The 24,703-nt window shown below is 43.0% G+C and overlaps 1 protein-coding gene across 7 annotated transcripts in view; it reads right to left on the bottom strand.

Annotated features, from left to right (window-relative positions):
• Positions 1-24,703, bottom strand: part of TENM2 (teneurin transmembrane protein 2) — a gene marked incomplete at its 5' end in the record, with an annotated part of 889,116 nt that overhangs the window by 259,460 nt on the left and 604,953 nt on the right. For all 7 annotated transcript variants that reach the window (XM_084243831.1, XM_084243832.1, XM_084243833.1 and 4 more), the window contains one exon: positions 8,137-8,371. In XM_084243831.1, the coding sequence (XP_084099957.1) occupies positions 8,137-8,371 (235 nt within the window). The remainder of the gene's footprint in view (positions 1-8,136; positions 8,372-24,703) is intronic.

Below are 24,703 nucleotides of genomic sequence, written 5' to 3'. Positions count from 1 at the left end.
CCCAAGGATCTTCCAACATTTACAGACTGAGGGTAGAGCCTTGTGCTTACAAGCTATGACCACCAGGTGGCCTCAGTCCGTAACTGGGTCCTGACCATCCAGGCTGCTGAGGGATCAAGACTTTTTTTTAAAGTTCTTTCTACCTAGAGGCTCAGCTGTGGTAACTTGCAAGGGAGAAGATCATGTCCCCGAAGCTTTAATCAACTTAACAGAGCTTTACTTTTAAAGTGGGAGCTAAATTTAAAAAGCACAGTTTTTCCGTGGATACCACCACCTTCAAGGATGTGTCCAAATTGGCAAACCGTGCCAGGAGCAGGCTGGCCTTAAATAAGATGTAATGTTTGTTTCTTTCTTAATGCACCTTGTAATTTGCACATGTGCCACAACATTTTATTTATTTTCTTATTAATGGGTTTGAGTGTGTTTAAGACTACAAGCCATAAATTGCAGAGCAGTGTAATGAACTAGGCTATCTTTTATTTTCCTGTCAACTGTCAGAAAGTGATGTGGGGTAGGGGGTGCCCTAACTGGTTTTCACTCTACTACCTCCCTGGTCTCTCTAACAACCAACCCCTTGTCTCCATGGTGGGGGTGGGGGGGAGAGGGAGGGAGAAGGAGGGAGAGAGGGAGAGAGAGGTGTGTGAGGGAGGGGACACAGCCTGGTTTCTCATTGGAGAGCTTGCCTACTGAGCAACTCAGTTATTGAGATTAATAAGCTGCCAGTTTCCAAGGAAGACTAAGAAAACCACAAAATTAAAGTGCACTGCAACGTGAAATGCTGCTGGTGGCCAGGCGGGATCATAGTGTCAAAAAGGCAAGGTAAAGCTATAAAATAAGGCTGGGCTTGAAAGGCTAACCTAAAGGTCTCATTAATTTCCATGTTGCCTCTGATGAGAATTTAGAGGGGGCATAATGTTTTGCAATATGGAGAGATCAAGCTGCCTATTGATTTGAAAGGTGCTTGCATGCATTTGTTTCACCCAAAATGAATTCTAGTTTTAAAGCTCACTCAAAAACATGGGGGAAAAAAAAAGCAAACAGGTTACCTTGGCTTAATATTCTCAAGATCAAGCTTGTCAGTGATTCTGTCATAAAATGAATCCTTAGGTAGACAAATCAATCTGAGAACAAGTTTGGAATAGTCTTCACGCTCAGTATGGTGGGGATGTTTCAACAATCTCGTCGCTTCTCCGTGCAAACCTTGTTTACTAAAGGTCTCGTGTCTCCATTCCCAAATAAGTGGCACAAATGAAGCATCCAGATTAGGCCAAGACTATTGTATCTTGAGACAGAAAATGTTTTTCCTGAAATTCTGATGCCAAGATTATATCCCTCAGACACCACTCCTCAAATCCAATATGCTCCGTTCTGTGTCAGAGCACTTGCCATGGCCTCCTGCTAAGACAAACAATGGCCACACTCAGGTGTGCCCAAATGGTCCTCCGTGACACCCCTTGACTTTCTCTACCCACTTGGCCTAGCCCTGTTTGAGACATAAAACTGGTACAAATCACAGAGCTTAAATAGCAGCAGGACATTTAATTTCTGTAGTGTCAATTTGCTCTCACATTTCATAGTATGAAGAGCATTAAACCTCTGTAAATCAGCTCCTACATATCCATGCTGCCACTCAGATTTACCATCCTGGGTTCCCACCAGACCTGCAAAGCCGCAGAGAAGGGCCCCTCCATCTTGCATGGCTTATGATTTTGCCAATGACTAAGTCTATGTCTAGTAACTGGCTGGAGTTCATCACACTGATCGTTTCTTGGCTTATGTCACTTATTATGTATCAACTTCACCATCTCCATGGCCCAGGCAAGTGAACTGGTTGTTGTCCATCAGGACCAGTATGGTTTTGTTTTGTTTTTTAGTCCCTAAGGCACTATCATGAGATGGTTAAAACATGGGGTTGGGGTCAAGTTGAACCAGGTTCAAATCCCAGCTCTGTCATTCACTTAGTTTGAGATGGGTAGATATCTTAATCTTCCCGAGCCTCAGTTTCCGTTTATTTAAATCACACATCCAACAGAAGGGTTAGAGGGATAAAATGGGATCATGTACAAGAGTCATCAGTATCTAAAAGTAGAGCACTCCTGTTTGTCAGGATTTGGTAGGTTACTTTTTGGGTCCGGAATGCTGTTACCATTAATTTGTATGGATTTTTTGAGCATTTCTATCAAATCATACCAAATTGGAAGTCTCCACTTTCAGGCAACAGGGGAAACCTGTAAGTAAAACTAAGTGCTGGGCAAAAAGTATTTGATAAAGAAGAGTTACTATGCACAGATCTATAAGATCATATAGAATAACTATGGAACTGAACACCGTTTCTGGAGACACATTTTTTAAAGAGAAAAATCAATTGCTGAGAACACTGGATACACTACATATGCTATTATTTGTAAATGGATGAATTTCTGTATTACATGTATTATTACAGAACCAAACAACTCTAGCCAATAATAGCCACACTTAATTTTCTTGCCAAATCATAGACTAAAACTGAGTATCTGTTTTCTGCCACAAAACCTGTTCCTTCGTTAGTAAATGACATCACTACCCACCCAGTCTCCTAAGTAAGACATTGGTACCCGACTCACAACTCCACAAACAACCTTTCTGCATTTTAGCAATCATTCATTCCTACAGATTCTACCTTCAAGATAAACCTCTCCTCTATTTGCTCATTTTCTTGCCGATTTGGTAGGAGAAAGTCAGACAGCTATGGGAAGCCTAATGAAAGCCTCACTCACCTCATCTATTAGAATATTCTCCAAACTGAGCCTAAAGTCTGCTTGGACTTCTTTCTACCCTATCCTCCGATCTGTTCACCATGGCAGTTTCCATGATTAAAAACAACCCAAACAATAGAGGTTATTATTTTATTCTCCTGTATAAAATGCTTCCATGACTTTTTGTTGTTCTTGGGGTGGAGTCAAAAATGTTCAACCTGCCCAAAGCCTTGTGCCATCCTGCCCTCACCTCTCCTTCGAGCTTCCTTTTTCTTTCTGGGATCTGAGTGTGGCTTCTTCCAAAGGGTCATTGTTTTTGTGTTTTTTGCATCTAGAATATTCTCTAAGTCTTATTAATACCCACTTATCCTTAGGACTCAGCTTTAGTGTCAACTGCACATGACTTGGCTTCTTTATACCTCACATGTGTTGACTACACTTCTCAAAATCACAGTATCCATCAAATTCCTGTTTCAGTTCTGTCAACATCCAGCCTGGAAGAATCTCTGTTAAAGGCAAAGACTAGGCCTTTTCCCTTCATTGCTGAATCCTCAGTGCTTGGCACATGGTGGGTTCTCATATGTATCTCATCTCTGAATAATGAGTGACCTTTTAAAAAATTAAAAACTTGCAAATTTGTTGATAGCTCGAAGCATCTTGATTGTTAAAATTAGGGCTTCTGGCATTTCATGGCAAAAGGAAACTCAGAGGGAAGTTTTGTCCTGCTTAGGGATTCTCTTTGGTGACCTTCTGCCAAGATACATTCAGAGAGAGGAGCTTGCTTCAGCAAAACACAGAAAGGAAGGGAAGTTGGGTTTTGTCACTCAGCTATTTCCTACTGTTTTAGACAAAAGAAGCTGACTTTAGAAACTCTCAAAGAAGCAGATGGCCTGGAAGATTCCTGACCTTGTGTCTCTCAGAAGAGAAAGGAGTAGATAGGTGATATCAACTCTATCAAGTGCAAATGAATTTGTTCTAAGATCTGCTGAGAATGGGCTGAGAGAAAGATGGTGGGCAGTGTGATTTTATTACACACTGATTAGAAAAGATAGCAGAGACTGCTGTGACTTTCCCTCTGCCCCAGGTTTGCCCTTTCTTGGATTATATTATGGTTTATGCATAAACTGACTACTTGGACAGTAGGAATTTGTCTGCCTTTTTTTATATGTTTAACACTGGTACAGAACTTTTCTTACATGCTTTTTAGTCTTTTGTTAAGCTCCAAATTTGCACAGTACTATTTTCTGGACCTGCCTCCTTAATAGGTACCTCTAATTCTACCTGTCATCTGGGGAAAAAATGGAAAAAGCATCATCCACAGTAGATCTAACATGCCTCATTACAACTGATGGGAAGACTGAAAAGGCAGTGTAGCGAGGTGAGGGCTTGTTCCTCATTGGTCTGAAGAAAAGGACTGGACTTGCCTTAGAGCCTGGGGGAATGCCTGCTCCTCACCTCCCAGAGTTAGGAAATTCTTCTGTCACACCCCAGAAGTCTGTATTAATGAGACTAGAGGTGGTGAAACTGTAAATTTCCATTGCATTTTCAAAATTGATGACTATACTACAATCAGCCTCCAGAATGTCTTGCCTTCAGTGATTCTCTCTCCTGGGTGTGGTTAATTATTTGGTATGAAAAACAGGAATGGGAATCTGTGATATTGTGACTGACACAAAACATACAGGTGGTTATTCAGATGACCCGAATATATTACATTTGGTCCACAGTTGCTGACTCACAGCTGCCAAGAACCTTGGAATTTCCCTAGTGTTGAGAGTAATAAAGGTGTCTCTTATATTAATGAGGAGACTTTTGGGAAACACCTGAGAGTTGGGGCTGGCTGCCAGTGGAGCCAACCCTGCAATTCAAAGATTGGAACTTCCAGCCCCTGTCTCCACCTCTAAGGATAGTGGAGAGGCTGAAGACTGAGCTCAGCTGCCAATGGCCGATACATTTATCAATTATGTCTATGGAATGAAGCCTCCATAAAAAGTCAAAAGGATGGGGTTTGGTGAGCTTCCAAGTTGATAAACATGTGGAGGCTTGGGGAGAGTGGCGAGCCTGGAGAGGGGGCATGGATGCTCTGTGTCTTTCCCTCATTCCTTCCCTAGGTAGGTTGTTCCATCTGGCTGTTCCTGAGTTATATCCTTTTCTAAGAAACCACTAATCCACTAAGTAAAATGTTTCTCCGAGTTCTGGGAGACATTATAGCAAATTAATGAACCCAAGGAGGGGATTTGAGAACCTCTGATTTACAGACAGTTGGTCAGAAGGACAGGCAATAGCCTGGGCCTCTAATTGGTACTGGAAGTAGGGAGGGATTTGTAGGATGGAAACCTGGTCCCTGGGTCAATGGTGTCAGAACTGAGGTGAGCTTTTGAACAACCTGCCAGTGTCTAAGAACTGCTTTTTGGTGTGTGGGGTAGCCTCCACATATACTGACATCCACATTGGAATTGGGTCCAAGAATCCACTCAGGATCTTAGTATGACTTCATGTGCCTAAAAGAAGAGCTCCTGTACCTATATATGTTTTCTCTTGGTGTAAGAAAATGACACCATGAAACTTGCAATATCATAGCATTTGAATGAGCAGACAAATTAATTTTTACAGTGTCCTGTGCTATCTGAACACCATTGTGAAATGGGAACAAATAAGATTCTATCATCTTTGACTCCTCCCTACCCCTTATCTACAAAGTAGATGTTCACTTATCCTTCCAAATCCAGCTCATGAAGGAAAATCTGTGAAGATTTTCCCAATCATCATGGGAGAAGTCAACACTTCTTTCACTTTTGAATCACTGTAACTTTTACACTTTTATAATGGTATATCTGCATTATCTTTTATGTACTTATTTCCTCCTTTACATTGTGTGAGATTCTGGGCAGGATACACGTTTTAATCAGTATCTCCCCAGTACTTAACATAGTGTTTGGCATACATGAGAGGCCCAGCAAGTATTTGCTACAAGAGACTGAATAAGTAATATTTAAATGAGAAACATAAAACCCAATTCTCTTGATTACTATGGAAACTTTCATACATGAGATCAGTTGGCCATCCAAGTCATTGATGCTCAGGTTGCAGGAATGAAGTTTCAAATGTTTGTGTTTGACTTTGGTAATAGGAGCTTATATTTTCTGATTCTGGCTTCTAATTCTTCAAGAACAATATCCAGATATTGTTCTTGCTTGTTTTATACCTCTTGATAGGCTTCAGGGTTTTGGCAATCCTCTCTACTCCCCAGACTTTGTCTTTAACTTGCCTCCTCCACAAGCACCACTGAGAAGTTCTATTCCTTGGAGAAATGCCAGATATCCTCATGATCTGCAGAATAACTCTACAGATCAGAAAGCAAGTTCTGGGAGAGTTTACTTAAGGAGAAACAAAGGGGATATGCTTGACTTTGCTGGGTCTCTCTACCACATCTTTGTCAAAGGAAACTATTTCAAATGGCTGTTCAAAATAAATCCCCTGGAAAACCAATGGATAACATCAGAAGCTGGGAGATAGATATGTTATTGCAGCGTATGTGTTCTTATCTCTAAGGGAAGACTTCTCGAAGAGTAGACCTGATGGATCTCACCCTGCCAGTTTAACAAGTAGGACGATACATGTAGGTGTTGGTTGTCCACCCACCAGGCATCTCCTACCTGATACTGTGTGAAGGAAATACCACAGTTCCCTCTAACTTACCATCTCTTTGAATCCCTAGCCATTTTGAAAATTACTATTGCCCTCTACATCTAGATTGCATATTTTTTAAAGTGATGATAATAATGGTTTCTTCCTGCCTTACTGGGTTTCTTCCAGGCTGGCATGAGATAGTTCATGCAAATCAGTAATGATGGGCATGTACAACGTACATGACAAAACCTTGTGGCTAATGGTGGTGGTGGTTCTCTTTCCACCTTCCCTTTATCTTCCTCCTTCTTCATCTAGTCCATTCTAAGGAGTCTTTACAGTCAGAATGATCTTTCAAACAATAGTCTGCTGACAGAAAAATAGGCTGACTAGTACCCAACAAAATCTATGACAACTCGGAAATAGAGGGAGGAAAGAGACCATTAAAGACCTTAAAGACCTCCGTCAACCATGGCAATATTCTGAGTCAAGTCTGGTGAGCCAGTCAGCTTTTAGCCTGGAGACCCTCCAGCCAAGCCATTTCTTAGTGGGTTACCAGCACATGTTGATGTTAAATATATCTATTACATACATAATATATGCATAGCATTCTTATTAGCTTTACATATTTTAAGCCTTAGAGATAAAGATGATAGGCTTGGTTAAAAACAACCTCTGGTTGTCATAAAATAAAATGTATTAAATTTGGAAGTGACGACACAGAGGCAACGGCGCTCAACACGTTAACATTCAAGATCTTATGAGAGACACAAAAATATGATAGATAAGGAACCACATAAAATGCTGTAGCTTGCAAAATTGCTTCCAGCTGTGTGCAGAAAATCCACTGGCCATTACCAGAAAGACTGCAGATTGGTTCTGTCTTTTCTCAAACCTAAGTTATTCAAGCTTAAAAACAATGGGAACTTTTTAAGGGGCTAATATGAACTGGACACTTTCTGTGTTTACTCTTCATGGTGATTTTGGGAAACACACATCATAATCGTGTCTGGGGATGGAACCATGAGGTTGTTCCAATATCCAGTTGACCCACCAGTCATGGCTGCCAGCTATGCTCCATCCACCATCATGTCACTGAATCCCTCCTTCCAGGCCCATTAGGAGGGCTTGGTTGGGGAGAATGGATGCAAAAGGGAGAAAAGGACAGAGCTAACAGCAAAACAAAGCAGAGCCAGACCTGGGGATCTACTAGAAACTTTTCCTCCCAACAGGAGTGCTGCCCCTTTCTCGCATTTGTTTTTCTGCATTATTGTTTGCCCCTCAGGCATCAAGCTGTTAGTGTGTACAGGAGGGATTAAAGTGAGACTGCATGTTGGATGAAATATAAATTAAAATTATACTTCTGTCAGTCGGCAATCAGGGATTGTTTCTCAAGGTCTCCCCAAACACTTAATTTCAAATGAGTCTTCATTTATTACTTCAAGAAAGGCCAAATGCATAATTTATCAGCAGCTTTCAGTCAATATACCCTTATAAGCAGGTTTCCCATGAGCCTTTGAGTAAAAATATGTTATGCTAATTCTATTAGTTGGGTACACAGAGCTGTCTAAGAGAGTAAACAAGCATTAAAAGGAGACACATGTGAACAAAGAAATACCTGTGCACACACCATGCAGGGTCAAATTACCCAGGGAACAACCAGGGGTGGTCCATTTGTCCCATTATTCATGCCAAGATTTTCTGTCCTACTGGGTGGGCTTGGCCTGGGTGACTCCGGGTGGGGAGCTGCACTTGGGGGCCAATGGGGACTTACCGGGTCTCCAGTGGCACGTTGCTGTTTAGCACCCAGCTGTCCTGGAGCTGAACTGACTCTGGCGTGGTGGCCAGGTCATTGGGGGCAGGAGCCGGGGCGTGGATCTGACTCCGCCGGTTGGTCAGCGAGTTCCTGTTGAGGGAGTTGGCAGACGAGTGGTGATGGGAAAGCGTGTGGTTGTGCGGCGGCGGCAGAGGGGGCCGCAGGGTCGACTGGCTGTGGTGGTTTGGAGGGCCTGGAAAGGGAAGAAGAAAATGGCCATCAGGGGCTGCCCAGGTAGCCTCAGTCACTCTGCCCACCCGCGAAGGAGGGCCTGGCACCGTGGTGCATGTTGACCACTGTTCAACGCCATGCAATGGACAGGCAAGATGGCATTAAACCACCCAGTGTTAGTTACCAATAAATTATAGGCTTTATCACTAGATGTCAGATGAAGAATGAGAAACCAGGTTAGGGAAACCAAGATGGTTTGGGCTGCCTGGCAGTTTTGGAGGGATTAATACCCCCACAGAAGCTCCACGGCCTTCCAGGCAGATCACTGCTGTAACAAATCCCCATGCCGCTTCTGGGAAGATGGGCACACTGCCTCCAGTCTTTGAAAAGATTTCCTCTTTCAAGATGCAGTAAGAATATGGAGAAGCAAATGAAATACCCAAGGGGCCGGGTGGGAAAGTGAAGTAGCCAGTTGCAGACCAAGGTAAGGTCCCAAAGGCCACATGTGGGCTCAAGGCAATCACACCTTCTAGTTTTTTCTAGGAAAGACAGTGTTTGGACACTGAATTAAACTTTCTGGTTTTATTAAGACAATTACCTAAGAAATGTTCATGTGTTTCTGCATAGCTATATGTATGTGTGCATGCATGTGCAAGTACATAAATATTACTTTTTTTTTTTTCAATGGGAGTCAACAGAACACACAACTGAGCCTGCTGACATCAGCAGGTTGATCAGGTCTCCCCTCAGAGAGGTGACCCCTGAGAACTTCTCTCTGGACAAGGTTGGTGTTTTCCAACCATGTCCCTACCTCCCAATTGCATAGCTTTTCCAATCTTGCAGTCCTTGCCGGGAAAACACACCCAGAGAACTGTACCTCTGGAGGGTCCCTAGGTAAGTGTGACCACCGATGACAGCCCACAGAGTTTCCTAGCCATCCATCCTCAAGCCGCAAGATGAAAAATTGTCAGCAGCTTGAAAATGAAAGTAGTTCAGTATGCAATGTAAGCCTACCATTTGGTGTTCATGGCTGCTGAAACACCACTTTTAATTGTGTCCTTTGAGAAAGTTTATTTCTTGAAGCCTCCGGTCGGACTTGGCAGCTCACCAGGTGACTGCCGAGCCTTGTCATTTTGACCCCGGCCAACTTTCAAAATCCTCAGCCCCTGCTGTCCTGGCTTTAAGAAGTTGGCTCAAGTCATTTAAACAAGCAATTTGACACAAATTTCAAATACTTGTCTCCTTATGTGGCCAGAGTACATCTCCGAAAGGTGTAATCTACATTCCGTGGCTCCCGCGAAGCCTGCAGAAACATTCCAAAGGAAAGACAGCTTGTCAAGAAGATACTATGTGTGGAGAGCATTTGGACTGATGCAAATAAGGGGAAATGCAGAGGAAAGGAGGGACCACGAAGTTTGCATCTCTGGCTGCTAACGGGGATTTGGGTTATTTATTTTTTTGGATGTTCGGGAAAACACAGCCACACTAAAACTCAGTGTGAAATGCCATGGTACAGTTGTATAGATTTGAAATTGCGTCCTCCCGATGAACCTGTAATTCGTACATTACATTATGCACCAGTGACATTTTAAATATATCTTTGAGGGCGTTTCATAGCTGTAGCAAGCTATTATAATTCCTGGCATTGTTGTCTGACTAGTAATGTATTATTACATAGTTATTTAGCATTTGTCTGTCTCCTATTAGTGGAAAGAGGTGAGAAAAGGGGGTGAAATGATGTAATAATGATCCTTCAGAGATGCTATCCAAGCCCCTCACACACTGGGAATGAATTCTCATGCCTCTCTGCCCCTCTCTCAACTCCCATCCAAGCGGTGTCATTATTCTCCATTAGTGAGGCAATTATGAGACTTGCCTCGGGAAGAGGAGATGAATCAGTATACAAGTGAGCACCCACACTGCCAGGCCCGAGCCCTCACTTTCTATCTCCTGGGGGGGCCCCCGCCCCAGCCTCCACTGCCAGCCCACCAGACCACACACTTGCCCAAAGTACAAAGAGGCCTTGTGAGGAAGATTCCATTCACGGCAGGAGACACCGGAAGCCCCTGCTTCCTGTCTGCTCGCCCTGAGCAAAGGTTTCCTTGCCCACTCCAGCCTGTGTGGCCCGAGTTTGTCCATCAGTGCTCAGTGTGGGTGGAATTCCTTGGAGGCGGTTCTGCTGACCACATCCAGGGGTGATGTGTGTGTGTATGTGTGTGTGTGTGCGCGTGCGCGCAGGGGATGGAGGTCCCCACTGGGGCTTTACATAGTAGGGCCCCAGCACTATGGAGGACGAATTTTCTCATGAATGGGAAAAAGATGTCAAGCTCTCTTAACATTTCTTCCAGAGAAAGTCTAGAGCTTCATTGGGGGTCTGGAGAAAGAAGAGCAGGGCAAGGTGAGAGGATACTTAATTCTCACTCACCTTGTTCTCCTCTAGGGCAACATACATCTTTGACTGCAAATCACATTATTGATAGCAACAACTACAAAAATGACCCTACATCCCTCAGTACTGGAAGATGCTTTCCTCATTACCTCTGTTCACTTCCACTGTGACATTGGTTATATTTGCTCATTTCTCTATCTAACCAGCAGTCCTAGTTTCCAGTGAGATGTAGGAGATAGACGCCAAAGGCAATTATAATGGAATGGTAAATGCTGCCACTGAGGCATAGACACAGAGACAGGTAGGCATCTCCAGGTGGGCATTTAGCCAGTGAACAACGGGATTCAAAGGACTGGGACTGCTGTTTTTGAGTTGTGTGACCCTGGGTATGCCATCCATTTCTTTGATTCTCAGCTTCCTCACCTGCCAGATGGGAAAAACAGCAATTAGTACCCATAATGTTGCTGAGAATGTTAGAGGGAAAGGATGAAGGTGAAAAGAGCTAAACCCGCCACCTGACTGCTGGCAAGTTCCCCCAAACCTTGCACATGGAACATTGCTCAGTTCTTTTCAGAGAAAAATGCTGGATGGGATCTAACTCTGGAGATTGGATCTGAGTCAGGTAAAAAGCCTAGACTTCTTTTACCTAGGGGCAAAGTCACAAAATTGCAGCCAAAATGAGTATCTCTAAAAATTCAAAGTCATGATTTTGGATAGCATTCTAGGTCGCTGACTCCTCTTGAAAACAAAAGTGAAGTGAAAATACCAGGTCTGTATTCCCTCATGGGGATAACTGAAAAGAGCTGGATGCTGTTGGGTGGTTGCTGGCTTGTCATCAACCCAGACCATTTCTGGTATGTCAATCTGGCCAAGCTTTTATGCTACCAACTGGTAGGCATTTATGTTTTTGACTGCTGGTTTAACCTGGGGTAACCCAGCATTCCGTGTGGGTAACATCCATTGAATATAACAACACCTCTGCTGCCATTAATGATCTCAAGCACTTTTTGCATTTATCAGTTTTCATTACAGGCATTCAAGGTGACTGCTGGGTGTGACGGCTTTCCATTTCAAAAATGCAAACAATGGCCAGCAACATATTGCTGGAAAGCAAACACACTGCTTTCCAAGAAGCCAAATTGCATGGAAAGCCCTTCTCTACGCAACACCTATCTTCAATCTATGATGAAGCTAGATGAACAACTCAGCTTGATGAAGGAAGCTTCATGTCCACTTTAAGTTCCACACACTTATTGGGTTTAATTAATGTGCATGTTATTAATGGCTCTTCTACCACAGAAATATGAAATCACGTAATAGTGCAATTTAATCAGAAATAACTATGTAACATAAATGCTTACACAGTATCAACCTAATAAGTATGCTATTAGCAGGCAAAAGGCAACTCATTAAAATCACGGTGCTAACCTATTATTTTGCACCTGATTTACCCTGAGTTGAGGACCTGGAATTTATTTTTAGGTACTGTGTGGCTTGCTTAGTCCTAGGAAGGAGAAGTAGTTTTATTGGTTCTTTGTTAAAAGCCGAGAAGGGCCAGTAAAACTCCAAGCAAAGATAAATGAATTTATAGAGAAGGTGCTTCCTGCATTTCTTCAAATGAAGTGCTTGAATCAGCATGTCATTTGTCCTGTTAGTTTTCTTTGTCCTGTTTCAGAATGATCTATGTTGCTTTGTTTTCAGATTTGTCATTGGACAGTTGTTGCCAGAAATTCTGATCTTGACAGGGGTGCCATTCATAAATCCTGACCTTCTTAAATGACCATAGGTGAACTGCAGAGTCTTGAGAAAAATAAAGACGTGCTTCTTTTGGGATAACAATATCACTGCCCACAAAGCAGACTGTAGTCATCTCAACTCGTGCTGACTAGACTCGAGGTGTTCAAACACCTTGTGGAAACAAACAACACCCACATTGTAAATGACTATAGAGGGATTTTATCTGGAGCTAAGGAAGCAGATTCTGAAGAGTTGGCTATTGTCCGCGCACTCTTCCTAAATAAACAGCTGGAGGGGGTGGGCAGCATTTAGGCTGCTTCTGCTTTTGCCAAGGGTGAGGGGTTTGGAAAAGAGGGGAGGGCAGCAATAAGTACAGTCCATAGCAATTTTTCCTGGTGATTAAGAAGTAATGATAAAATGCATGACAGAAAAAAACAAAGCAGACAGAGGCCTGCCTGATGCTACTAACTCACTCATTCTTGGAGACGGCATGCCAATTGTTGGTATTTAGCATTTTCAGCCCCTCAAGATGCAAGATGATGAATTCACCACAAACTCCGTGACTTCTTCTCCTGAACTACATCTTTGGAGCGAGTTATATCTTGACAGCAGTTAGAAGAGATAGAAGTGGGGATGGTGTTGGCAGAGACTTTGGAGTCTCCAGTTGATGAAACTAGCCACAGGACATCCCGGCCACAGTAGACCTTGAATGCGAGCCAGAGGCAATTGGATTTTCTAGCCTCTGGCTAGACCTGAGGAGAGTCTATTGCAGGTGGTCTGGCTGATGGTCAGTTTTGAACCCCGGCTTGACCACCTAATAGCTGTGGGGCTACTGGAAGTTACCTTTTTTCCCCAGAGTCTGTTTCTGTGTGTAAAGTGGGTACAGAAATATTACTTCTCTCATAAGGCTGGTTGGGACCTGGAATGAGAATCTATGTGCAAGGAGGAATCCAGCACCATTCCTGGCACAGACAGCTATAAAGAAATATTATATCATTTGTGCATTATAATCAATAACACTGGCAGTGATTACCACAGCAGCCACTACTGCTCTGGGGGAGTGATGACTCCCCCCCGGAGACCCCTGTCTTGCTCATTTTTCAAGGTGGTGGCTTTTGAAAGAAGATAGCAAATCAACATGTGGCGACAAAAATCATGGCCCCAGGACTATTCACCTTCCACTTCGGTCTGCAGAAGGGCATGCTGACTAGGTGGCCTGGCACAGGTATTACAAAGGCAGCCTCAAGAGAGTCTCTCTGTGGGCTGGCAGAAATGGAACTTGGGATTCAGAACTGTTCCATTCCCACAAACAAAACAACGGTGTTAGTGACAACAAAACAATAATATTAACAATAGCTACTATGAGATAAGCTCTCCCTGAGTATCTGGTTGTGTGCTGAGTGCTGTACAGAAATTATTGCAAGGTATTCCTGCTCCCTCCTGTGGGTGAGGCTGCCTTGCCATACCCACTTTATTTCATTTTATTTTAAGATTTATTTATTTATGCATTCAAGAGCTGGGGTAGCGGTCAGAGGTGCAGGAGGATATGAGGATTCACCAGAGACAGAGTGGGGAACAGAACAGGCAAATATACTGAAATACACTGCTGAGGGGAGCAGCGGCCAAGGCAGGAGAGGTCTGCCACACCAAGTGGGTGACCTCCCTGGCTGGGGATCTAACCCATGCTGCAGTGGCTGTGGATAGCTTCACAGTGCTGTGCATAGCTTAACCTCTTGTGCCACCAGGGAGGCCCTGTCATACCCATTTTATAGATCCAGCAAGTGGGGTTCAGAGAGGTGTGTAAAGATGAAATATTTTAGTAAGTAGGAGGTTGGCACTGGATTCCCCACTCTGCAGTACACAAAGGTATAGGACCCAGCATGCACACCCTCAGACAAGGAGGGAGGCGGACCCCTGCCCTGGTTTACACCTATCCTCGCAAACACAGAGGCAAACTGGCTGGACTCATTTCTTTGCACAGTTGCTGAAGTGGCAGAACCAAATTTTGTGAGAAACTGGAGGAGCTCGCCCACCTCAAAGCTCTGTACCTCACACGCTGCTTGAATCAGGAGAAATAGGCCAGAACAGCCAAAGTGCAGCGCAACCTCTTTTCTGTGCCTTCCCCAAAGACCCCCCCCCCCGCAACGTCCTCCTCAAGCTGCATCCCTGGATCCCAGATCCAGAGGCGTGAGGGATGAGCAGCAATTAGGTCTGTTGAAAACTGAAACAAGGGCATGCTCTGTTCCAGCTCCTCCTGCCTGCTGTGACTGGAGTGCTTTGCCACCAGTCCAGGCATAGGGTGGGGGAGTTGAAGGGTGAGCGTGGAAGGGAGGGGGCAGTGGGTCCAGATCCAGCCTTCTCCTGTATATGGAAGAGGTTTACTTATTTGCCTCCAAGTATTGGGCCCTTTGGACATTCAGCTTGCTCCCTCCTTTTTTTTTTTTTTTTTAAGATTTATTTATTTTTATACAAGAACTGGGGTACAGGCCAGATGCGCGGGAGGGTGAGAGGATTCACTGGAGACAGAGCAGGGAACAGAACAGGTAGACTGATGAAATACACTGCTGAGGGGAGCAGTGGGCGAGACAGGAGAGGTCTGCTGCGCCATGTGGGATTCTCGCTGGCCGGCTGGGATCGAACCTGTGCTGCAGAGGCTGCGGAGAGCTTCACAGTGTGGCACTCAACTGCCTGCGCCACCAGGAAGGTCCTCTTTTTCTTTCTTAATACCCACTGAACAACTGGCTCCTAAAGAACCAACTTCTGCTTTTCCTTAGTGATCCACCTTTGGTGTTGCTGCTTTTACAACGCAGTCGGGTGGGCTGCCGGTATTTCTCAGATCTGGCCACTATTGCAGCAGGTTGCACTGCAGCCTTTCTGCATGATTCAGGATAAAGGAGGGAGGCTGAAGGGGTGAGCCAAGTTGCCTCTGCCGCCTCCCTGGTGCTCCGTGCTCAGCTGCAGCATGCCCCATTCAACCTGAACTGAGCGCCTGAGGAGGAAGTGGCTGTGCTCACTCGTCAGGAATGATTCGTAGTTTCTTGCTTACACAGAATACATGACCTCAGAGGAGAAGATATTCTGAGCCTATTCAGGGCAACACAGATCAACAGGGCTCTCCGGAAGCCTGGGAGAGGCAGTCCTCCAGAGCAATTGTCGCAGGCTGAGAGACCAAAGTTTTGTCAGCTCCACCTACATTCATACAAAACTAGGAATTGAGAGGCATGGCTTAGATCGCTAAGAGCAACTGTTCCTATTCCATGAGCACTGTGATAAGCACTCTTCAGATCTCACCTTCTCGAAAACTTGTAATCATCTTCCACATCGGTACTGTCCTCCATTTTAAAGATGAGGACATTGAGGTGCAGGGATCCAATAATACAAGTTTCCCTGCTTCAATTTCGTACTCTACTGGAATGTGGCTGGGTTCCTTCTATGTGCACACTGGGTGCCACCTCCTGCATAAGGCTGGCACCCAGTTCTATGTTTAGGGCTCTCCTGTGTTCCGTGACTGACTGTGAGATCCTCTGGTGCTAGCAGCCAGTCTATCTTGTTTTCATATCCCCAGTACAAAGCTACAGAGCCTGGCACAGAACTAGTGCTGAATGAATGAATGAACAGAGAAATGAACAACCAATGAGCAAATGAACACATAAATTACATGTATGTAGAGGATCTCCAGTGGCAGAGATTTCTGCCTTTGCTCTTTGAATGTTCCAGTTGACTTCTGGAGTTTAAAGGACCTTCCCTGAATTTGCCAAACCCTCAGTGTCCTGAGAGTGCAGGGAGGCAGGTAGACATGGGGATGGTGACTTTGAGCCCTCATGTTTCTGTCTGTTTTTTCCAGCTCTGCCTGATCACCTATTCTTTTTTTTTTAACATAATAGTTATTTTTTGAGATTAATAAAATCTATTTTTTAAAGCACATAATTTCAGTGTATTTTTCTGATGTTCTGAGAAGCACCCATCTCCACTGATTGTAGGGCATTTCATCGCCTCCAAAGGGAACCCCAAGTCCATTAGTAGTCATGCACCTCTTCTCCTGCCTCTTACCCCTGGTGAATATTAGTCTTTTTCCTGTTTCTATGGAATTACCTCTTCTGGACATTTCATATCCATGGTGATTCCCTCTGATTTTTATAACTACAGAATCTCCGTGTGCTGAGCCACTCTGGTGCCAATCAAAGCCAGCAGCTCTCAGGCGGGGCGCACTTCATACCACTTAAGAATACCTTTCCCTGGCAACCTGAAGCGGGTCCTTCAGAACTGCTTTTGGGCTAGGACCCCGCTGCTGTTGATATTTTTCAGATGGATATTGTTAGGTGATGGCCATTTGAGAGCCAATTGGACACTCGAGTGTGCGAGGGGAAAGCTGCCATTTGTTCCAGGGCACACGCAGGGTTGTCATCACAGCCGAGAGCCCTTCCTGCTCAGCCCAAACCCAGGAAACAGGCAGGGATGCCTGGGGGAACTGAGGAAGGAGGGGACTCTGGAATTGGGTGCCAAACCAGCAGCTGCCCTTGGATTACCAGTTTAACAGCAATTGTGGCTTTGGGGCTGTCCTGCCCCAATAGCTTGTGCTGGGTGAGAAAGGGATTTGCATCATAGGTGACACATCATTTTACCTTATCCTGAGAGTCATCCCTCGCTTTCTTAAATGATCAGGAAAGCATGACTTGAAATCAACGTCAACTTCATTAGTTACTTTCCAAGTGACAAAGACAAAAAAAAAATAAAAAAAATAAATAAAGGCCACTTGAAATCCTTGAGAGGAACCCTTCCAAAGAGAAGATTTTATTGCAAAGTTAGGTCTGAGCAGTGCCTATCTGAACATTTCAATAAATCTACATTACCCTAGGTATTCTGGCCTCCTCTGGGAAAGGAAAGCCTATCAGTAGAAAGTAATGATTTTGGGTTTTTCTACTGCCCCAAGGATCTTGACAATGCTATTAAGACCCGTGCTCTCCCTGTTGAGAAGTTCAGGAGTGAAATTATTAATACGCCCGGACGTTATGTTGATTGTTGCGCTGTAGCAGAAATGCTCTCTCTGTTATCTGAGGTGCATTATCACTTTCCCAAGTAGCGAATTGCCTCAAAATTTAAACCCCTCTCATTCCAACTCATTGCATAGCTTTGCAAGGTCTTATTGTAAAATAGGCTGGGTATAATTTAGATATTTCCCTACCTTCGGAAGGTAACATGTTTTTAAAGCCCAGACTATTTTTTCAAATAAAAGTCACAGTGGAATTTTCTTCCATCGAGATGCCATTCTTTAACTTTTTAACTAGGTCTTTTCTTGTGGTCTATTTCACTATTTATTTTTCCCTTTGAGGCAGCCACAATACCGCCCTCTGAACACAGGAGGAGGATCAAAACAAAGATAAAATATGATTTTGATTTTAGATTGAACCTCTGATGAACAGAATCATAGGGACCAGCTCTGATCTCCATCATTCATTAATACCAAGAATGACCGGCAAGCGCCAGCTAAATGGCAAGGCGGGGATAAAGGTTCCTGGAGCATCTTCACTTCAAAGCTCAGCAGAATTATTTACTATCTGGGTGACCTTTTCCCCAAATCTCTCATGGTACATGTCTTATAGGGCAAGGGAACAAAAGTTTCTCCATACTATATAAACAGAAGTCAGTTGAATGTCAGACCTTAAACTGCATCTACGTTTCATGTCAAGTGACAGCTGATGTAATGGGATGCACTGGTTGTCTTGCTAGAGAGATTTATTTTCAGGATACCCTTTCCCACACGCGAGGGCAAATAATTACCCCAGGGATACAAATAGCTGAGTATCCTGAAGAAGCATCCAGGACCCAGGATTACATGGTTCAGATACTATCAGAGAGTGTGCCCTTTGGATTCTGCTTATAATTGTTTAGTGGGTTATTTTTGAAGATGGGTTGACTTTGCTTTGCGTTTCCCAATTTAAGTGGATCAAACTGTGCTTGTGGCTTGTTTATCACTTAGAGTGGACAGGGAGAGGAACTACCAGTGCTGAGAAAGGAAAGCGCAGGAATCCATCATCTCACCCAAGAGCCCCAGGATGCAACGACTTTCAGGAACTCAAACATCCACACAGGGACCAAAGGGCGGCTAGTGTGTCTGTAAGCTCAGTGTTGGGGTGAGGGGTGCAGGCGGAGGAGTCACCCACCACCTGCCACAGTGCTCTCCTGGGAAAAAAGATTTCTAGTCGGGGTTCCTGGGGTCACTGCCAGGCTCCTTTAGCCTTCTGGACACTAATATTTCCAGCACAGGCTGGGAGGGAGATTTCTGGAGTTAGACAACCAAAGTGACGAGGTATTTTACCTGTCTGTGCCTCCCTCTCCCTGGCCCTTAAAAATGGCTGGTAACCGTCCCTACTGAAGAGAAGCTAATGAGATGCTAACTTTAAAGTTAAGGAGCTCAGAAAAGATATTACAAACAGGAAGGACTTAGAAGATGCCAGTATTTATTTTTGTCTGCAGAGGCGAATTCTTTTCTTGAAGAGGTGGAGAGAGGAGTGATATAAACCCAGTGATTCCAAGATGATCATTTTAATGACTTGGTAAACCTCCTGTTGCCAGGTATTTTAAAGGTAAATCACAGGGTCTCCCCGGTGGTGCAGCGGTTGAGCACTGGGTTGCGAAGCTGCCCGCAGCTTCTGCAACGTCGGTTCGATCCCAGGCACCGGGTGAGGGTCCCACATGGCGTGCAGACCTCTCCTGCCGCCTGCTGCTCCCCTCAGTAGTGTACTTTGTCAGTCTGCCTGCTCTGCTCTGCTCTCCGCTCAGCCTCTGGTGAATTCTCTCACCCTCCCGTGCTTCTGTCTGTACCCAGTGCTTGTATAAATAAAATAAATTTTTTTTAAAAAAAGGTAAATCACATCATTAAGAATATAAAGTAAAAATCAAAATCAACAAGCAACTATAAACCAGAGACACACTCTGTGGGGGGGGGCGGGAGGGATTAGAGTCAAAATAGGGGGGTTGGGAATTGTATGGGGACTATAACCAAGATGAAAATGTATACATTGTGCAAAAATGAAAAATGATGTAAAAATATATAAAATAAAATATTAAAAAAAAGAATAAAGGGTCATTTTTTCCTACTAATGAGTTCTAGGTCTTAGAAAAATATCAAAATAATCAGTGTTCTTAATTTTCACCTTTTGCAGCTTAAATACACTGAAACAAAGTCATGGGATGGTGGAAGATACAAAGGGCCTTTTACTGGCTTTTGCCATTTATAAACCCCCTTGAAAGTCAGCGGAAGATCTTGATGCTCTTGTTTCACATCATCCCCCACTTCACATGAAAAGTCTGTGGCCAAATGCAAACTTTTAAGTTTTCTTGGTTCATGCTCATCTATGAGCCTTGCAGTTTGCTTTATCATTGCAATTCACAGCTGAACTCACCGAGGCTCCCAGTTATTCATCACATTTAGATGGTTTAAGTCCTGAATGAGCAATTTGTTTCTCAGGGTTTCTTGGGTTACTGAAACTTTCTAGTATTTATCATCTCAAATGGGATCACTCTTAATCCCATAACCTAGAGAGTGAGTCATCTCTCTCATAAACTAATCAGATTTGGTGGAGAAAATAATTTCCATTTCTAACACTGCTTATCTGACACTTTAATAGTGTGGTCTGAAAAGGCTTCTCAATAAGATGATATTTGATCAGATATCTGAAGGGAAGCAGGCCCCAGCCAGTCCAGTGTCTGAGGGGGCAACTTTTCTGGCAGCGGGGAAAGCAAGAAGACATTTTAAACAAAGATATTTTAAATCTGGGATGTGTGTGGAGAATGCTTGGCATGTCTGCCTACCTTTGCCTCTTCCATTCAGCCTCAAGTCTAGTTGTCAAAGAAAACACAGGAGTAAATAAGAAAGGGCCTGATCGTTACTGGCCTGTTTGATCTGGGACTGAGCCAAGCAGACTTCTGCCTCAGGACCTTTGCATGTGCTGTAACCATGGCCTGGGGCTACAGATAATTGAGTACTTCACTCCTTCAATGTCTGCAGATCTCAGCTCAGATGTCACTTTTTTTTTTTAGTATATGTGCTGCCGAAGCGAGCACTCAGATGTCACTTTTTTTTTAATTAAAGTATGATTGACACATAATATAATCTTAGTTTCAGGTATATGATACAAGTCTTATTTGTGTATGTGAGTCTGGTAACATTCATCACCACACATCCTTACAAAGTTGTTTTTTTTTTTTTTTTTTTTTTTTCGGGTATGAGAACTTTTAAGATCTACTCTCTCAGCAACTTTCAAAGATATAATCAGGATTATAACTAGAGTTGTCAGCCACAGATTACATCCTCATGACTTTTCTTAATCACGGCAAGATTTGTACATTTTGACTCACATCACCCATATTGATCCACTTGCCCAACGCCCAGGCCCCTCCTCTGGCAAGTATCAATCTCTTCCCTGTATCTGTGAGCTCATTTTTTTGTGAGATTCTACATATCAGTGAGAGCACACAGTAATTGTTCAAACGTCAGCTTGTAAAATGCCTTCCCAGACAACTCGACAGTTTCAACCTCCCATGCTTTCTTTTTCTTTAAAGTACAGATCAACAAACACACACACATATAGACAAACACTTCTAATTGTCTTTCTGCACTAGAAAGTAAGCACTTTGAAGGCAAGGATGCTATTTTATTCTCTGCTGAATCCCTGGCTCCTGGAACACTTAGTAGACACAATAAATGGTTGCTGAATTAATTAATTAGTTACGTATTAAGAAGTCTGGCAGGACAAAGAGTGGAGAGGAGAATCCAAATTTCAACAGAAATGAAGTCTTTCACAGGAGCTGTTGCATAGTATCATTTGAGACTAATCTCAAAAGCTTGAACTTGATCAGAGTTCAAGGAAAAAAAATGATGTGTGTTTCTTTGCCAAAACACAGCTCTATCTCACGCAAACTGTAGCAATTTTTTCTCTTCCTGCAGCAACCCAAACATGACAACAAATGCCTTACAAGCAGAAATCCCCACGGAACTAATGATGGCAGAGGCCTCTGACACACCCCAAGTGGGAATAGACACATTTCACTTCCAAACTCTGACTAACAGGATCTCCTGTGGCTCTTTGTGCCACTTGAAAATGTTCGCTTTCCATCACAAATCTATTGTATTAAAGAATCTTTGCTACAGGCCACTGACTCACCTGGGCAGGGTGAATCCTGATTCATCTATGTAGTGGGTGGTACAAAAAGCAGCCAGAGGTGGCAAAGAAAAAGGAGAGTCTGTGCAGGGTTTGCAAAGCAAAAGCAAGATAATCTAGAATTCCTCCTCCTTCAAGAAGACTCGTCAGATTAGAGCAGATGAAATCCAACAGTTTCCTAATTATTTGGGGACAAGTTTAAGATTCTTTATGGTTCCTTTGTTTCAGGACCTGCATTGGAGCTAATATGGCACATTATTTATCGAATGGTTCTATTTGACCATATGTAGCCTGTTAAGTCTTTTCAGCTTCTCTAATGTGTACATGGCATATAATTGGAAAGAGTTTTCATTCGATGGATTCCTCTTTGTGCAGAATCTAGAAAGCCCTGTGCAAGCAGCCCTTTGATAAACATCCCGTATTCTCTGAGATCAATCCAAGAAGCGACATTTTCTTTGTAAGATTCCTTTTGTCTTCTTGCCAATTAAATTCCCACACAAGAACAGAGACATGGGAACTAAACCCATTATGGTAAACTTTTCATTTATTTCATTGATTTATTCATTTATTTCATTTCTTCACCTTGTCTTCATCTGTTCACATGAACATTCATTTGGCAATTTCTTATTAAACATCTGCCCAGGGTCTGATGGGTTTTAGAAATTAGAGAGACTGGTCGCCAAAAAGTAAAGAAAGTCATATTTTATGCTGACCTTTTTGTTGATTCACCAAGATCCTAACATGACTCTTTATTTTCCTCATGGCTGTTAAAATATCAAAATGTTCCCCTTTTCCATGCATGTTTCAGGTTTCAACTCATGCATAAACATTTGGTAAGGGTCATTATGACATACTGCTCTGAAAAATTTTCACAGAAGCATATTATTAAAATCAATATGAACACTTTCCCCTCTTACCACTGGGTCTTATCTCTTAAGGCTAATTCCCTGTTCTGTTGGGTTTATATACGTACATGTCCCAATGTACAGAGTTTTTTTTTTTTTTTTCTAGCATACCATTTAAAAGATGCTCTGCAGCACACAGAGAACTTCACAAGAATGTTAATTATTACCTGTGGAGAAAAACTATAACATTTTGATTCATTTGTATTTTCAACTGAATGTAGTATTTATCAACTGCCTTTTATGTTTAATTCTAGATAAAAGAGCATGTTGAATTAGAGTCCTCAATTATGCCCATGGATTACACGTGCTATCTTGCTTTCTTTGCAAGGCTCGGAGTCGGAATTCCTGCCCTGGATTGTGAATCGCTGTGGAAACATCCACATAGCTTTCAGGGGACTCTCTGCACACGGAAAGGGGAGTGAGACATCCAAATTCATGAAGTGTAAAAAGAAGTGGCGGATACAAAGAGGTTGCCCAGCGAGGGCTGCTCCCATTTTCCACCCCTATCTACCTGAGTGTCTGTAAGTGCCCTGAGCACCATCGCCCACTCAATTCCACGATCATTACAAAGACCCATCATTAAATGTTTTTCTAATTAAAACACAGGTAGTGTGAACCAAGGAAGATACCATAAATAGAATTAAGAGCAGGCAAGCACACTTGATGCTTCTTAAAAAGAAAGGAATTAACTGACAGAAAAGTTAAGAACTGATACATTAGGGAAGCCAAAATATAAGTGACCAATGAATGTATGTAACAAAAACAGCACATGACAAAAGAGAGCACTGGGCCACAACATATTTTGGGCAAAAATGAAAGCACATAAAAATACTGTGAGTGAACTCTCAGCCATTGCTGGAGAGGATGCTGGAGCAAACAGCTACTCTGGAAAATAGTTTTCCACTTGCCCACAATGCTACCGGCTAGTAGTTTACACCATCTAGTAATTCCAAATCCTAGGCACTCACTCTAGAGAAATGAGAGCTGGCGTTCACCCGAAAACCAGTATGTGAGAATTCATAGGAGCGGTATTCATCATCACCAAACACTGGAAATGACCCAGATGTCTCACGCAGGACAACAAAGAAACAAAGTGGGGTAATCCACACAATGGAGCACTACGCAGCACGGGAGGAGTCGGCCATTGATACGTGAAGCACCTCGGATACTTCATGTCAAAGGCGCCATGCCCAAGAATTTCATTTCCAAAGGTTCCATGTTGTACGACTCCATTCATACACAGACACAAAAAGACCGGACCCCAGTGACTGAACACAGATCAGTGTTAGCTCCGGGAATGGGTGACAGGAGATAAGCATGAGAGAAGGATTTTGAAGTGATATTTATTCCCGTCACTACTGCTAGTTGTTATACAACTCTGCATGTATTGAAACTCATAGAACTGTACACAGTAAAGTCAATTTTACTGGCTGTTAATTAAAAAAAAATTATCACAATAAAAATTATCCACCCTGAGGGATGTTCAGAACAGGACAAATCATTTGGTGTTCATGGGTGAAGACTCATCAGAGTCATTTCTGGTAGATAATTTGATGCTATTGTCTAAAAACAAGGGAGCAAGCAAAGCTACCCAGAACTTGCAAATCTTTTTCTAACATGTATGTCATTTTTTTTTTTTAAAAGCACATTGGAAAAAAAACAAAACCCGGATTGACATCTGTTGAAAGTCCCATTGGCATATCATTAATAGTTTTATATTTGAATTCATTTGAATATTGTTTGCTAAAGCTCATGTCTCTACTGCAAGCTGTTTAAGAAACGATAGCGTGTAAAAAAAAGAATGACTTTGCTGTACAATGCTGTTGGCTTCTCGACTGACACTAAGCACAATCCATAACCTTGCAGAAACATTAACAGTCCTACATTATTCATCACAATAAGATTATTAGTTGATGGGAAACAAATTACAGAGCTTCACAACCTGTTCTACTTCCTGCCTGCATACCAGGCAGTTTTTCATGAATGGAAATTGTACCCAGGAAGGGAAATTCCTGTTTGTCTTGTGAAATTTCCAATAGTAGAAGGGGTCGAGTCTGAGAATGAAAAAGTGCAAAATCATAAAAGAGAACAAAAAAGTTTAAAAAGTAGTTAGAAGGAACTCCTAAGGGTGTTCAATGCAGAATATGAATAGAAGAAATGGA

This window comes from Talpa europaea, assembly GCF_964194135.1.
Source record: "Talpa europaea genome assembly, chromosome: 9".
Lineage (NCBI taxonomy): Eukaryota > Metazoa > Chordata > Mammalia > Eulipotyphla > Talpidae > Talpa > Talpa europaea.
Note: the sequence above shows the minus strand (reverse complement) of the source record. Positions and strands in the feature narration are given on the sequence as shown.